This window comes from Euprymna scolopes, chromosome 26 (assembly GCF_053919585.1).
Source record: "Euprymna scolopes isolate OS-2025 chromosome 26, ASM5391958v1, whole genome shotgun sequence".
Classification (NCBI taxonomy): domain Eukaryota; kingdom Metazoa; phylum Mollusca; class Cephalopoda; order Sepiida; family Sepiolidae; genus Euprymna; species Euprymna scolopes.
In genome coordinates this window covers 93,437,979-93,456,436 of record NC_136507.1, presented here as the reverse complement: position 1 = coordinate 93,456,436, position 18,458 = coordinate 93,437,979, and the positions used below count along the sequence as shown (strand labels likewise).

At 32.6% G+C, this 18,458-nt stretch overlaps 1 protein-coding gene across 1 annotated transcript in view; it reads left to right on the top strand.

Moving 5' to 3' along the window:
- The window catches only part of LOC145247845 (polycystin-1-like protein 2), a 194,003-nt gene that overhangs the window by 31,773 nt on the left and 143,772 nt on the right, over positions 1 to 18,458 (top strand). Inside the window, exon 4 of the mRNA XM_080109468.1 lies at positions 16,224 to 16,330. Within this exon, the coding sequence (XP_079965594.1) occupies positions 16,224 to 16,330 (107 nt within the window). The remainder of the gene's footprint in view (positions 1 to 16,223; positions 16,331 to 18,458) is intronic.

Sequence of the window (18,458 nt, the reverse complement as noted above, 5' to 3'; positions counted from 1 at the left end):
TGTATGTATGTATGTATGTATGTATATTCATGTGCATGTAATTATTTTATCTTTCTTCTTATTTCATTTGGCGTCCTTTAATAACTCCTGCTGATAATTTAATTCTTAAGTAATAAATTGTAGATTTCAGTTGACCCCTTTTTTGCTTAAAATTTTGGCGCCTTTAACGTCATCTTGTCTTTTTGACAATGGCTTTTCTATTTTAAAATTAATTCAATCACCACTAAATGCTTTTTCTTCATCTTCTTCACTCATTTTTCTTAATTTAGTTCTGCCCCGACAGTCGAGTTTTATATTTCTTCCATTCCTTTTTTTACGTACATTTTATCTTTCTTTTAATAATATTATTGGAATCCATTCCCCTTTCCTTGTACCTATTTGTGAATTATTCCACGGATTTCTGCCATTTGGATTACTTTCGATCATCATCCAATTACGCCTTGGATTTTACTTGTGCGAATGGAAATTAAACTAACTTTTTTGGATTTCGCATTTTTGGATTTTACCGTCATTGGATATTTTACTCTTCACCAGACTATCCATTCACGTGAAATCACTTTTTTATTCACTCTATTCCCTCTGCTTCACTTTTTGTTATGAAGTAAGATTTATGACCTGTAGTTTCATTAAATACTTTTGCAAGCAAAATATGATCCCGCATTTTGCTAATTCCTACCCTTTGATGAGAAGGAAAGTATTTCTTCGAAACTCCGCGGATTAAGGACTATCCACTTATTTAGTGTTTCTTTTTTAAAATTAAATATATTTTAAACTCTTTTTCAACGTGTTTTTTAACATGTTTTATTAACTAATTGTTCACACACACACACACACACACACACACACACACACACACACACACACATATATATATATATATATATATATATATATATATATATATATATATATATAAGTAGCCTTGCAAGGCAACAGGGAAAGAACCAAGCAAAAAAAAAAAAAAAACTAAGCAAAATTCATCCCAAAGCAGCAAAACTTAAGCTAGCCTTCCAGAACACTATTATAAAAATGTAGGTAAATGTATGCATATATTTTTAGCAATTGTCATAAAATTTTAACAATAGAATAGTATTATACTCTTCAAACACCCTGCAAATTTACATGTAGTTTGCCCCATAGAACCAAAGATATGAGCATTTCAATATTGAATTCGCCTATATATATATATATATATATATATATATATATATATATATATATATATATATGACTACTTTATTTAATCACATAAATTAATATACTAAACTATTATTTTATGCGTGAACTTTAAGTATTTATTTCAACAGTGGTCAATACATAGGTAGAGCTAGTTAGTAATTTATAAAAAAAATTATGGCAATTTAGCGTTTCATTCACGCTAGGATTCGTTTGACGAATCCTAGCCTGGATGAAATGCGGAATATTCTGTGTAGCTTAATGGCCATATATATTTTTATAACTTACTATATATATATATATATATATATATATATATATATATATATATATATATATATATTTAAATATATATATTTATATATATTTATATATTTAAATATATATATTTATATATATATAAATATATATATATATTTATATATATATATATATTTATATATATATATATATTTATATATATATATTTATATATATATATATATTTATATATATATATTTATATATATATATTTATATATATATATTTATATATATATATATTTATATATATATATTTATATATATATATATTTATATATATATATTTATATATATATATATATTTATATATATATATTTATATATATATATATATATATATATATATATTTTAACCATAGAATAGTATTATAATCTCTAAAAAGTTTTGTTCTATAGAACCAAATATATGAGCATCCCAATATTCAATTTTGCTACGAGTATAAATATATCCATATAGAGATATACCACGTTTTTGGCAATTTTATAAGTTCCTAATCTCGGCGACTATTGATCAGAATTTAACAAATGAAGGCTTGTTGGAAAGTTAATGATCTGAATTGTGTAGTGAGCTATGTGACAATTTTCCTTAAGGTCGCACATTATTGTTTCAAAAAGTAAGGTGGTCACTTTTCTAAATTAATTTAACGTAAAATGAGCACCCACTTTATGGCAATCTTTTTGAGATGACCTGTTATTTCTTAAGAGTGGCGTTTATTGTGGTCTGGTAGACAAGCACAAAACATATCTTATAAATCTTTTCAATAGGTTTTTAGGTGTGCTGAAAGCGAATATTGCATTTAATTTTTCCAAAAATAAGTATTTTTCCAGATATTAATTATTTTCGATATATTGCGCGTACAACAATGGCCACCAATTATAACATAAATAACTACATTGCTTAATACCCGTAAAAATACTTATTTGCGGAAAAATTAAATGCGATATTCGTTCTGAGCACATGCGAAAACCTATAGAAAACAAGTTTTTAAGATAGTTTTTTGTTCGTCTACCAGGCCACAATTACTATTACTATTGAAATAGCACAGTGGAATATCTACGGCTCCAGGTGAGATTTATCTGAAGATAGCGGTTTCAATTCTACTCAAAGCCGGTCAGAGACTTAGTTGGCCAAAACGTGGTGAGACGACAACAACTATGGAAGGCAGTAATTGCTGAGGATGCAGTTAGGAGATTCGGAGTTCCTATCCTGTCGTGGGTAACCACCTGACGAATGCCAGAGGAACGCATGGCCGAAACAACTAAAAGATGAGGATAACAGTCCGCAATAAGCAAATGGATAAATAATACAAATTACTCATCTCAAAAGAATTACAATTAATTAAATAATATATGAAAAAACTTGAAGCAAAATTTCTGGATTTGGCATTAAATAATATGAAAAATGTTAATATCCTGTAAAACAAAACAATCAAACCAAACACCGTAATTAAATATGTAAATATATAAAAAAAAAACTTGAAACATAAAACTGTTTCCCAAAATTACCGAATTCGACATAAAATAACCCGCAATTTGTTGATATATCGGAAAACAAAACAACCAAACCAAACTCCATGAATAAATAGTTGAATAAATAGTTGAATATATAAAGAAATTTATACAAAATTAATACCCCCATTAAATTCTTAAGAAAATTTTCTAGAAAAAAGTTTTGTTTATATCTCCTATTTTTCAAGAGGGAGTCACCGTTTATCAAGGCCCAGAAGACACCCGAGAATCAAGGTTAATGAGTTAATACTGGGATAATCGATAATGGTGGAAATTGGGCAGAAATTGATTATTTACGAGGACGGCTCAACAAGAATTTGTTTACATTAGACCTGAAAATAATCATGTTATTGCCAGCTGGAAAATCTTCGTATAGAGCTTTGTTTTAATTGCTTTGCCGGTGAGAGACAGACAGATAATCACCCAACATCATCCTTTCGTTTGTGCCGTGATCACACACCAAATTAGTATATTACATAGTTTATTATCGACAAAATTGGAATTGAAGTTCAACTTGAATTTCTCAAATCTTACGGCAATTTCAACAGTTAATTAAAATAGCAAATTAACAAGGACTTGATACTTGACTTTGTATCGCGTTCAAGCATTCTCGATTGTCTGTTTAAGAAGTCAAACTACATTTGTATGAGATTCAGTTGATATATTACAACGCTAACATCTTTCACATTCATATAGAATAGTGGCACTGGCGTAGCTAGGGGGCGGGGGGCGGGCCGCCCTGGGCGGCACACCTGAGGGGGCGGCATTTTGAGAGGGTAAAAATAGAAAGTAGAATAAATAAATAAAAATAAACAAAAGTTAACAAAAAATATGAAATTTTATACTAAAAAGGTTGTAAAAAATCGGAATTTTGGGGGGTATCGGAATCAGATAAAATGTGTCCCTATTTTCTGAGCGTCAGGGGGGGGCGGCATGGGGCGGCATGGGGGCGGCATGGGGGCGGCATGGGGGTGGCATTTTGAGATGGTAAAAGGGGAAAATCGAAAAAAATGCTAACAAAAAATCTGAAATTTTACATCGAAAAGGTTGTAAAAAATGGGAACTTTTGTAGTTATTGGAATCGCAAAAAGGTGTCCCTAGTTTGCGAGCGGCATATGTCAGGGGGCGGCATTTTGAGAGAGTAAAAATAGAAAGTAGAATAAATAAATCAAAATAAACAAAAGCTAACAAAAAATATGAAATTTTATACCAAAATGGTTGTAAAAAATCGGAATTTTGGGGGTTATCGGAATCAGAAAAAATGTGTCCCTATTTTCTTAGCGTCGGGGGGGGGGAGGCGGCATGGGGGCGGCATTTTGAGATGGTAAAAGGGGAAAATCGATAAAAATGCTAACAAATTCATACTTAAAGGGGAACTTTCATATAAATTTTTATCGAATAGGTGCGAAAAGAGAGTTGGATATTTGGGTGTATATACACCGACATCAAAGAGGAAATGAGATTAGATGCGAAAGTTTGAATTCATTAATTTTATTACTGTCCAATTCATGAGGCTAAGACTTTGAAAGTATCAAACGTTTGTTTTTGTAGCATACTTTTTATAACTCCTTGTAAACTTTACAATTGATAGCTGGGGGATCGGACAAAATCACCTCGGGTAACCCCCACCATCTACTTAAAACAAAAGGAAAACAGATAAAATCTCAAATGAATAAAAAATATTTAAAATCAGTTTTCATATTTTAATTTTAATTTAATTGAATTTAGGAAAATTAGATACCGTAGAACTAATTTTCGCAAGGTATGAAAATTAAGCAACTACAGAATAAATGTTAATAATAATGGACCAGTTTTCCTACCTAGCAAATAATGGACGAATTTTCCATGGGCGAATTTTCCATGGACGAATCCCCCCCCCCCAAATGCCGGGGGGGGGGCAAATTTTACTACCGCCCCGGGCGGCAAAAGGTCTAGCTACGCCACTGAATAGTGGGCCAAGTTTGCAGCTCAGCTCAACAAGATGCATTCTCACAGACCATGCCCTCCTCGTTGAGACAGTGCAGATGATCCGTTTAAGAAAGATATTCATAGGAGTTTCAGTTAAACATATTACAATGTTAACATCTTTCAAATTCGTATAGAATAGTCGTTCAAGTTTGCAGCTCAGCTCGACGAGGCGAATTCTACCAGACGATGCCATCCTCGTTGAGCCAGTGCAGATGATCGGTTTAAAGGGGATATTTATAAGAGTTTCAGTTAAAGATGTAATAATTCTGACATCTTTCAAATTCATAGAGAATAGTGGTTCAAGTTTGAAGCTCAGCTCAATCAGGCGAATTCTCACAGACGATGCCCTCCTCGTTGAGCCAGTGCAAATGATCGGTTTGAAGAAGATTTTTAATTTGAGTTTCAGCTAAACATATGATAATTATAACATCAGTTTCATGCTGGTATATCACTGTAACATTTTCAATAACAAAATAAAAGCATTCATTTAATCATACCGCGTATGTGCAGCGTTTTTATACGTTGTCTCTTTTTTGCAGTTGCTTCATTTTGTCATCGCTGTTTCATCTAGTGGTTGCTATAGAAATAAGCTTTTTTCACAAAGAAAGTGGTCACAAGGAGATATTCGATGGCTTTTTTTCAGGGATTTTATTTGGCGAATATGTAATTGGGGGAGAGAGATAATAATGCTATATTAGCTAATTGTTTATTTCTTGGTCTTTAACACAAAATACGCACATACAAGTCTCTGGATACACAAGTGCAGAGCAAAATAAAGATCTACCTTTTTCTCCCCAACCACTGTAAGGATCGAACGTCGAAATAAGCGCGCCTCTCGATTCCAACTTAATTCGAACACAGAAAAGCGGGAGTAAACTTTAAAAATACCTGAAAAATGCGAGCATGTTTTTTTTTTTTTATCAAGCAAAGAAAACTTCTTTATAAGTTAGCCTTTTGTCGCCGCTCATCGTTGCTTCGATTTTTCATCGATTTTTCACTGTCGCATGATTCTTTTTGTTGTGGTCGCTGCATTCGATAGTTGACTGTCGATCGTCTCATCAGTTTTGCTAGACGAATAAAACTTTTTATGCAGAAAGAAATACAGAAACACTCCTAGGAGTTTCTAAGGTTTTATTTCTGGAGAATATTGACTCACACAGGAAAGAACACTAACGTTGTTAGCAAATTAGTTAACTTATCTTCTTACGTAAATAAAATGAGTGACATACAAACAGATTTCTCTGGGGTAATATTTCGCACTTGGCGATTATCAAAGTTTTCTTTCTACATTATTTGCCAACTATCTAGCGCAACCCTTGGAAGACTCGCATTATTTTTCTCCAGTTCGGCTTCCATGGACAGACTCGTTTAAAAAGCTTCTTTTCTTTCAACTCGAAAGCATGACGTCATTACTTTACTTTCCCCTCATGTCCTGTTGTGTCTACGCCGTTTGACCTGCTGCCCGTGCCTGAACTTTACGTCATCTCTCTTTGATTCACCCCTGGAGATGATGCTGTTTTATAGCGTTGGGTCATTATGACATGTACTCAGTGCGATACTTGTCAAAATCCACACTAGCTCACTTGCTTGCTATTGATATAGAGCCCCTCCATTATGTAACTGCTGTGGCCCGGAAAGGTCACTCAGACACGGATATAGTTTTGAAAAGGTATTTGTACTTACAACAAGACAAAATACATAGAGAACATAGAGTTGCAATAATTAATGCCAATATGGCAACTACGAGTGACTCTCTGGAGCGGTACCTTTCAGTACTTTTCTACCGTTAGGAGTGTTTATCTATTGTGTACGGGTTAGTCTCCACAACAGTAATACATGATTTCATATCTTTTACGAGTGTGTTATTTTTGTATTGGATACTATTAATTTATTGAGATTGTCGGACTGACTTCCTCATCTTGGTTGTTATAGTCACGTTTCGGCCGTTTTGCCCTCCGGTCTTCATCAGGTGTTTTGTATCGAACTGGGGAACCGTTTGTTAGGAGTCTCGAACCCAACCCTTTATTATTATTACGAGGGTACCGTGTTCAGACTCCAGCTAGGCGCTGGGAAATAGTTGCTGATTCTCTGTTTTGAATGTTACTTTTCACTGCCTTCGTTCAGGATTGAACTCAGCACCTTTGAGTAACTGTAAACTTTGATACAACGTCTAGGACCACTCGGCCATATGTCACTGTGAAGGCCGGAGGGCAAAACGGCCGAAACGTTGTGACTATAACAACCAAGATGGGGAAGTCAGTCCGACAATCTCAATAAATGAAAACACCTCATCTCAAAAATACAGACAATTGGATACTATTAAATTTCTAATCATTAAATCCACTAACTGAACAATTTCGATTAATCGTGGGGTGTATAAATATACAAACGCATCGTCGTTGTCGTCGTCGTCGTAGTCGTTGTCGAAAAACCTGATATTTGATTGACTGTAAACAAAATCACTTGGACGCTGATGTTAGTTTATAACAAGCTTTAATAATGTAGATAATTTGTAATGCTACCCAATACGTTGTAGCCTCAGTCGCAAAGTAGACAAAAATAGGAAAGAACTTAAACTCACTGTTTCCCGTTGTAATAATGACATTTATTTCCTCATTCACTCGCCACGCGTGACTCCTCGTTACGGCTATGACATCACCCATGTCTCTAACGTGTTCTCGAACGTCATCCACGTCTCTAATGTGATCGTCTTCGCTAATGTGCTCTTTCTATTTTTTGTGATCTTTTTCTTTGCCGGTGACGTCAATTCGCATGCATTTGCATGTGCGCGTCCGCTCTCTGTTACGACTTCGACCATTACTAAAACCAAAGTGAGAGAGAAATAAAGAAGTGACTTTCTGACAAGTAAAAAAGTGTAGTATTTGTTCTAATGATACATTTAGTCTATTCTGTCCCAATCAACAAAAAAGGATAGTATTCTAGACAAGTTGTATAAGAGCAGGAAATATTGTAGTTATGAAAAGCTCAATAGCTGTTGTTAACCTAGAGCTAGTAAAGATATATTTTTAAAATACCTTTACTAATGAATGGTTCGGACACCGAGAGGCCTCCTTACGGGGGGGGGGGGGTTAAGCAACATGGAAACACTAACTCATTAAGATTCTACAACTGAATTAACTTCGATAAGCTTGTTAAAAAAATTTGGTGTCTTTCTCCTCCCACCCACCTTTTATGCTGATTATGAGACGATATCTGGAAATATTCTAATTATTTCTCGATGCTTTTATTTGCAAATATCGAATAAATAAAATGATATCGTTTCCGAAAGGATCGTACATGAAAAAATTGGATTTTGTTATGTTTCCTCCTATGTAAACTTGATAATTTCACAATTATAACTCCTCACCTTATATATATATATATATATATATATATATATATATATATATATATATATATATATATATATATATATATATGACAAAAGTCTATATTACAAAATTTGTGCTTGTGTATATACTCTTTAATCTGCAGCTTCTTTCTAGCAATCAGAGAAGTTAAAATATTTAGTGCTGAAAACTCGTATGTACTATAAAAACACAACCACACAGTTTTCTTTCTCTGCGTCCCTATTTTCTTCTGGAAACAGACGTGCATAGAAATACAGAGTGGAACGATAGAATTGTCGCCCTAGAAAATACGACATGATTCCATTTCCTTTTGATGAAAACATGTTTACTTTTTTCGTTGCACACCATCAACAAGTTAGTCAGTTGCGTACAAATCCCAAGGGCGATAGGAGCCTTCTATCATGTCTGAAAGTGAAACAATGTTTAACGAGCAAGATCGGAGATGCGCCGCTGTACAACTCATGCTCTCTACCGATCCAAGTTATGACAGCAGGACCATTGCCAGCACCCTCAAAATGCATCACTGGGTTGCCAGGAATAACAGAGACGTTCCCAGGGTGATGAAAACAAAGCAGGAAAAAGGAGGTAATTCCAAAGTCCAGCAGTTAGAATAGAAGGCTTTCAGAAATCTTGGGACCTCAACAGAGAAAGGTTGGGATTTTTCTGATTGTGAAGTTGGTCGAGAATATATACGTTGAGGGAGTACGCGTGTTATGGGTTCATCAGAGTCCATTCCATTAAAGTACTTATAAAATAGTCGCAGTGATATAACACTGCGGCGATGGGACAGAGGTTAGGGCTTGGCCGATAGTGAGGGAGCTATTATAGTGGAGACTCCGTCGCAGTGAATCTTAATGATATGCGCCAGTTAGTATGTATATATATATATATATTTTTTTTTTTTTGCGTTGATACCATGGACGTTCCATGGCGCCGATTATGCTCATTCTTGTGGAAATCAACTGTGATTGAAATAAAATATGGCGATTGCCTCGGCCGTACATGACGTGGGATTCTGCTTTTGTATCGTTGTGCACAACACGCGACTTGTTTACTTGTTCAGCTTTTAAAGACACGCACGAAGTTGATCACATCATTAACATTCTTTCATAATAAAATACTATTCTGCTTATGCCAACCTATGCGTGTCGTTAATGCTAACGAAAAATGCCTGTTTAAATTTATGATGGGGTTGACTGCCTGGCGGAATGGCGGTTGTCTGATAAAATTTCAATACACATACCTCTTCCGCTCTAACGGTTTTGTTTATTACATTTTACAAAATAGAATTTCCGTATTGGTTGCACATTACTTCCACACATCACAATTATATATATATATATATATATATATATATATATATATATATATATATATATATATATATATATATATATATATATATATAATGAAAATTACAATTGAATTTACCAAAATGATCCAAGGTGGTAAAATTAAAGTAAATTATAGATATTAAAGAATTAATGTTTATAAAATTATCTCAGCCAGATATAAAATCTTGATATAAAAGCATGATATTTTAACATATTTTATTAACATGATATTTTAACATATTTTATTAACTGTTTGCTCATATATATATATATATATATATATATATATATATATATATATATATATATATACGAGCAAACAGTTAATAAAACATGTTAAAAAACACTTTGAAATGAGTTAAAAACATTTAATCTGAAAAGGAAACTCTAGATAAGTGGATAGTCCTTAATCCGCGGAGTTTCGAAGAAATACTTTCCTTCTCATCAGAGGGTAGGAATTAGCAAAATGCGGGATCGGATTTTGCATGCAAAAGTATTTGATGGAACAACAAGTAAGTCAAAGATTTTACTTGAAAACAAAAAAAGTGAAGCAGAGGGAATATGGTTAAGAAAAAGGTGATTACACATGAATGGATAGTCTGGTGGAAGATAAATAATTCAGTGACGGTAAAATCCAAATATATAACTTCAAGAAAGATAATTGGATTTCCATTTGCACAAGTAAAATCCAAGGAAATCCCGTAATTGGAAGAAGATGGTCCATAATAATCCAAAGGCAGAAATCCATGGAATAATTCACAAAAATGTGTACAAGGGAAAAAAGGAAAAATTTCAATAATATTAATGAAAGAAAAATAAGATATGCTTTTCACTCTACTGCCGAGACATAAATATAATTTATATATATATATATATATATATATATATATATATATATATGATTTTTCTTTTCAATTATATTTCACTTTATATATCTATATCTATATCTATATATATATATATATATATATATATATATATATATATATATATACAAATCCTTAATTTAAGAAGCTCGATGTTATTACAGAGCATATTTTTTAGTAGTATATATCAAAATTAATATGGCGTCATGTAAGCTAAAAATAAACTTCTCTTCCAATCTTTGGATTCTGTATTTATGCTCAAATGCATTTTATTTCCTTTTGGTGGATTGATAGTTGCTATTTCTTCTGATGAGTTAAGTGCAAAAAATATTCATTGATTGATACAATAATTAAATAAATGATTTTGTGCTACGAACCAGTTGCTGTCAATAATTGTAAGTAAGGACCTAATCCATTTGGCTACGGTTAACCGCGAGAAATATTGAAATTTAAACATTTATTTTTTAAATGCTGTTTAACGTCTTTCAGGGTGGTCTAATTATTATATGATGTACTATGCATAAGAGCTAAATTGACTGACTTTAATTCAACTGAAAGTGCTCAACGATAAGAAACGAGTTTCTTAAAGGGTCTGACATAATTATTTACTATAATAATTATTAAATACCTACAGACACTAGTGTTTCATCCTTTCGGGAATCATCAGTGCAGGGTGTCACGATTAACACCAGTCAATAGATTCGAACCCAGCCACAGAAGTCATCTTTGATTTCAAATATTCGCAAGTAAGACAATTTTGGATTGTATTTTGCTGAGTATTCCTTTCTATTTTTCCTATAAACATTTTTAAAATACTTTTCTTCCAATTTTCTTTCCCGACTGTTTTAAAAAATCGAGCAATTAGCAAAAAATAGATACTTATCTATGCTCACTTTTCGCAAAAGTTTTTTCTCTGGGGAGAAGAGCCTATCTTTGAAACTCCATGGAATAAGTAACCTTTCACTCACTAATATTTCATATCCCTTGTTGTGAATAAAATATTGTAAATTCAATTCTACAATATTTTGACTTTACACACGCACACACACACATACACACACAGACACACACACACACACACACACACACACACACACACACACACACACATATATATATATATACACATATATATATATATACGTATTCGTAAACATACTACGTTAAAAGAAATACAAAATTCCGTCTGTGTTTGTTTACAATATCACTTCAGCTGATATTTAAGCTTGACAATGAATGATCTGGAAAAGTCATTTCTAATTAATTTTTAGTTTTAAAATATCCAAACGTGGAAATGATTTGCAGCGATTTTAAATGGTGTCTTTTAACAAGAAAATTTTAATAAAATGATGAGATACATCCGCGTTTAAAGAGAGATCATTTAATCTGTTGTCAAATGTTCTACCACTAAGTTATATCTCTAAATTATAATACATCTGTTTTTTTTTTGTTTTTTTTAAAGAAATGATTTGCGAAGATTCTATTTTCCTCTCTTGCCGGTGTAACGTAAAATATACCCTCTGTAAAAATTATTATTTTTTATCTATAAGAGAAGAAAGCTATTTTTAAGATTGGATTTTTTGATTTTCAATATTTATCGGATGAATTTCTGTACAAAACATATCTAAGAACACTGCCAGACATATAAATTAGCTTTATGTGAAATTTGCAAAAAATAGCTCAGCCGTTTCGGAACCTATGAGGAAGGAACTCACACACACAAAGTGACTTTTATATGATAGCCTATGACTATTTATTCAATCACATGAATTAATATGAGAAGATATAATTTTATGCGTACATTTTCGGTATTTACTTCAAAATTGCTCAATACAATGGTAGAGCTAGGTAGTAAGTTATGAAAAAATATATGGCAATTTAAGCTACACAGATTATTCTAAGTTTCATCCACGTGAGCAATCATCATAGGCCTAAAGAATTCTCACGAGAATGAAACGCGGAATATACTGTGTTGCATAAATGGCCATATATATTTTTATAGCTTACTATAGAAATTCTAGCCCGTTTAAAAACGAGCATAAATTTTTAGTTTTTAGAAACATTTTATATATATATAATATATGCACATATAATATAATATATATAATATATATACATATAATATGTACGTATAATATATATGCATATATATATATATACTATATATGTACATATAATATATGTATATGTATATATCTATAATATACGTATATATATAACATAATATATATATAAATATATATATATAATATATATATAACATAATATATATAAATATATATATATAATATATATACATATAATATGTACATATAATATATATGCATATAATATATATATATATAATATATAATATACATATATATACATATAATATATATAACATAATATATATACATATATATAATATATATACATATAATATATATATATAATATATAATGTACATATATATACATATAATATATATAACATAATATATATACATATATATAATATATATACATATAATATATATATATATATATATATATATAATATGTATGTGTGCGTGCGCGCGCGTGTGTGTGTGCGTGTGTGTGTGTGTGGAGAGAGAGAGAAGGGGATTAGATAGATAGATAGATAGATAGATAGATAGATAGATAGATAGATAGATAGATACCTTACGTTGCGTTTGACCGAGCTACATTGTGAGCGCCCGTGTCAGATCGAGGACGACACCTTTTATGCGCCTGTTCTGCCGGAAGCATTCATCTGGCGATTAATCTTTCTTTTACTTATGAGTCACCATTTATCAAGTCCAAGACGCCACTCAAGGATAAGAGCTAATGAGACTGTCATCTAAAAGACGGGGAATATTATGAAACGAGTAAAATTCTTAACGGAATTAACTAAGGTTGACTATTTATGGAGATTCGGAGATTGTTATGTTGTCACATACAAGGTAGTAGTTCCGTGATAATGCGTTCCACGAACAGAGAAATACTATTTTAAATTTAACTATGGAACTCAGAAGAAAGACTTGATTGTGACAGATCGAGGCACGAACATAATTTCTGATAGAGATGGACAAACGCATCTAAAAATGCGATTGAATGGAGCGGTCTATCTTAAAATTAAAAATTTAGTATAACTCATAAATAATATATAAAAAGGACAATATGAAATACTACCTGTATTAGGCACAACTAATCAACCTATTAAGAACAAAAGAAAACTGATGAAATAGGCGTGGAAACTATTAGAAATTTGGGTAGACTTGTTCTCAGTTAGACTCTAGGGAATACTGAGAATGATTTTTGTGGAAACTCCGAGTTGGTAAAAGATGATGATGATGGTTATTATTATTATTATTATTATTATTATTATTATTATTATTATTATTATTATTATTATTATACTGATAATAATAATGAATAATGATGATAATGATGATAGAAAATAATTATAATTATAATAATAGAAAAGAAAAAGACAGAAGATGATGATGATGATGATGACGATGATTATTAAGAAGAAGATTGAACCAGAAGTTTGAAATCCGAATGAGGGACAAGTGGTTCTAGAAGTTTGTAAATAATACGAATTTTGATAAGTATTAGGTTGGTGTAAAAATAATGTCGTATATATATATATATATATATATATATATATATATATATAGTTGAACGTCAAAAAACGGCATTATTTTTGCACCAAGCTAATATAAGTAGTAGAATAATGAAAATAATAATAATAATAATAATAATAATAATAATAATAATAATAATAAGAATAATAATAATAATAATAATAATAATAAGAAGAAGAATGAATGAATGAATGGGAGAAAGTAAAATTGAAAAGAATGATAAGAAAAAGAAGGAGGAATAACAATAAGTAGAATAAGAAAAGGAAAATAAAAGTAGGAAGAAGAAGAAGAAGAAGAAGAAGAAGAAGAAGAAGAAGAAGAAGAAGAAGAAGTTTGGAATCTAAGTGACGGACAAATGGTTCCAACACCACCCTGAAGCGGTAATGGAAATATGGATGTTAAGATCATGGTTCAGTTTGACCGAGAGATAACTCACAGGATACCAGATAATGTAGTTTGAAAAAAAAAAAAGACCAATGAATGCCAAATTATTGTTGTGGCTTACCCAAGTGACATTAACTTATAAGGCAAGAAGAATATAAACTATGGAACAATCAGTAACTGAAGGTGGGAATTTCTAGGTTGTGGTGGAACAAGAAAACTTCCATCGCGTCAATAATCAGTTGAACTCTTTGGAAATCAACTACAACATGACCGTACTCTAGAAGTCAGTTCTGCTTAACACAGCAAACATCGTACGCCAGGTGCTTTCCATCTAACTGACCCTTTGAATATGCTCTCTAGCTTAGGGGTAAAAATCCGCTCTTGAGTGAAATGTAACCGGTGTAAGGCTGAAAAACAACATGAAGTTAACGAACACAACAACAACAATAATAACACAACAACAACAACAACAATAATAACAACAACAATAACAACAATAACGACAATAGTAATGACAACAACAATAACAACAATAATAACAACAATAACAACAACAAGAACAACAAGAACAACAACAATAATAATAACAACAACAACAAAACAATAGCAAACAACAACAACCACAACAATAATAATAATAACAACAATAAGTTTGGTTTGGTTGTTTTGTTTTACGGCTTATCAAACCTTTTCGGGTTATTTAATATTGGATCCAGTTATTTTGTGAAACAGTTTTTATGCGCCAAGTTCTTTATATCTTTAAATATTTATTTATAGAGTTTGGTTTGGTTGTTTTGTTTTACTGCATATCAATACTTTTGGGGTTATTTAAGCGGGAAAAGGGTTACAGTATTAATATATGGTACATTTTAAGTTAGGAAACCAGTTAGGGTCCTGGATATGACCTTAAACTATATCCAATGGTGTGGCCCCAGCTTGCGGGCTTTGGGGAGTGTGGAGCCACCCTTTAATTGCCATTGCTCCCAGGTCCACTCTGACCCGGAGTGGTTGTACCTGTTAGGGTCCCAACTGTGGGTTAAATAGAAACCGACTTGGAAACAACAAATATATTCTATTAAAATTTTTTTCTTCAAAATCTTTGGATTCGGCATTAAATAACCTGAAAAGGGTTGATATGCCGTAAAACAAAAAACAACCAACCAACCAACCAACCAAACGAGTCAGAAAGATAGAAGAACAGGGGAAATGGGGAGAAGGAAAAGGTGGATAAGGTGGTTGTTGTTTTTGTTTTTTGGTTTTGCAGAACATAATTAAGTTTTGCAAAAGGAAGTAAAAAAACAAAAAGCATCAATGTTAGGTGCATTTCGTCTCAGGAAGCCAATATCTTCAGACAACCTGATCATATAGCATCAGACAACAACAACAACAACAACAACAACAACAACAACAACACCACCACCACCACCACCAACAACAACAACAACAACAACAATAATAATAATAATAATAATAATAATAATAATAATAATAATAATAATAACAACAACAATAATAATAATAATAATAATAATAATAATAATAATAATAATAATAACAACAATAATAATAATAATAATAATAATAATAATAATAATAATAATAATAATAATAATAATAATAATATATCAGCTCAATATCCTGAAAATATGTATATAAATGGCGCATTTGTTTTCGTTTTCAGGAGTCTCTGGTGAATTCAGCGATTTGTTTGCACCATATGCCTTCGAGGCTATCTCAGCAAATTGTCTAGTCTGGGATGAATTGATTTGGTCCGGTGATTACTGCCAGGTAAGTCATCCTACTCATCAAAACACTTCAGCCGACACATTAAAATTAAGAGTATAATGTTAAAAAGGATGATTATTATTATTACTTACTGCGTTATATCTGTCTAGTTATTAACAGTGATTTATGACGGAAAGCACAAACGGAAATATCAAAATATAGAAATCTTTCCAGAAAATGCAACGGTTTTCTGACTAAATATAGCACTATCGATTCCTTATCATTAAAACGCTCGAAAGGAAAATATATTTTTTAATTATTAGTATTGGCTCACACAGGTCATAAAGGATCTCTTCTTGAAAATAGACTGTGGTGTTCTCTGGAAGCTGAGTGACAACAAGTTTTCCCAGTTTATTATTATTATTATTATTATTATTATTATTGACTCACATGGAGCTTTCATACAAGTCAACAAACGATCTGATTGGAAACCTGTGGTGTTCTCTGGAGGCTAAGTGACAACAAGTCTCCCCGGACGTCCAGTTCTCTCCACCTCCTTCAGTAGCATTTGCAAATGAATTTGCATCATCGCAACAGCCTCTTACCATTGATTTCTCGCCAGCAGTAGCCATTGGTATATACTGGAATTTGAGTGGCACTAAACCTCCCGAAAGTCCCAGTTCTCTTTGCGCTTGTCCAACCGAGGTCTGGCTGGTGCTCTCTCTCCTCGGTCTTTCAGTCCTTGTTGACCCTTCTCAGCTCTTTGGTGTCACTTTTTTATTGGGAGGAGCGGTAGTGAAACTATGGGGGGGATGCATGATGCAGGTGTAGAACTTGTAGATTTGCAGCTTCGGTGTTCTCCATTCACTTATTCGCCATATTGTCTTCTTTTATTATTCTCCGCATTCAAAGGTTTTCCTTAATATTTCAGCCGTTTTCATTATCGTTAATCGTTGTATCTTTGCGGCCATTCCTCTGATTCCAATTTCTCCCATTCTTTGTTCAAAGTTTTTCGGAATTGTTCCTAGTGCTCCTACTATTAAGGTATTATTTTGATTTTCTCCATCATCCAAATCCCTTTTAACTCTCTGGTTAGCTCTGTGCATTTGCTCCGTTTCTCCTTTTCTTTCATACTCACCCTGTGGTCATCTGGGACAGCAAAATCTACGATTTGACAGGATTTTTCTTTCTTGTTAATTATTACAACATCTGGTCTTCTTGCTTGAATGGATTTGTCCGTCTGTATGTCCATGTCCCATAGGATTTTGTGGTTCTCGTTTTCGAGTGTTGTTGCGGGTTTATGCTTGTACGATTTGTCTGTACGCTCAAAATGCAGTCGTTTGCACAATTCCCAGTGCACCGCCTTGCCCACTTGGTCATGCCTGTTTTTGCATTCCTTTTGGGTCAGTTTGCTGCATTCACTTACTATATGGTTTATTGTTTCGTTATTATTATTATTATTATTATTATTATTATTATTATTATTATTATTATTGTCTCATTTGGAGCTTTCACACATGTCATCAAAGATTTGATTGAAAACCTGTAGTGTTCCCTGGAAGCTGAGTGACAACAAGTCTCCCCAGACGTTAGCACTCTCCATCTCCTTCGATAGCATTTTCAAATAAATGTGCATTATCGCAACAACCTCTCGCCATTGATTTCTCGCTGGCGGCGGCCATTGGTCTGTACTGGAATTTGAGTGGCACTAAGCCACCACAAGATTCCAGTTCTCTTGGCGCTTGTCCAGCGGAGGTCTGGTCAGCGCTCTCTCCTCGTTCTTTCCATCCTCCTTGACCTTTTTTTCTCGGCTATTTGGTATCACAGGTTTTTAGGGGGGGGACGGTGATGGGACAATGGGAGAGGATTCAGAACTTGTTGATATGCAGCTTTATTGTTCTTCATTCCCTGTAAAGCTTCTTCATGTTTTGCCTACGCAGCAGTTTGTCTCACCCTTTGTGTTTCATGTGTATTATTCTCCGCATTCAAGGGTTTTCCTTAATATTTCAGCCGTTTTCATTATCGTTAATCGTTGTATCTTTGCGGCCATTCCTCTGATTCCAATTTCTCCCATTCTTTGTTCAAAGTTTTTCGGAATTGTTCCTAGTGCTCCTACTATTAAGGTATTATTTTGATTTTCTTCATCATCCAAATCCCTTTTAACTCTCTGGTTAGCTCTGTGCATTTGCTC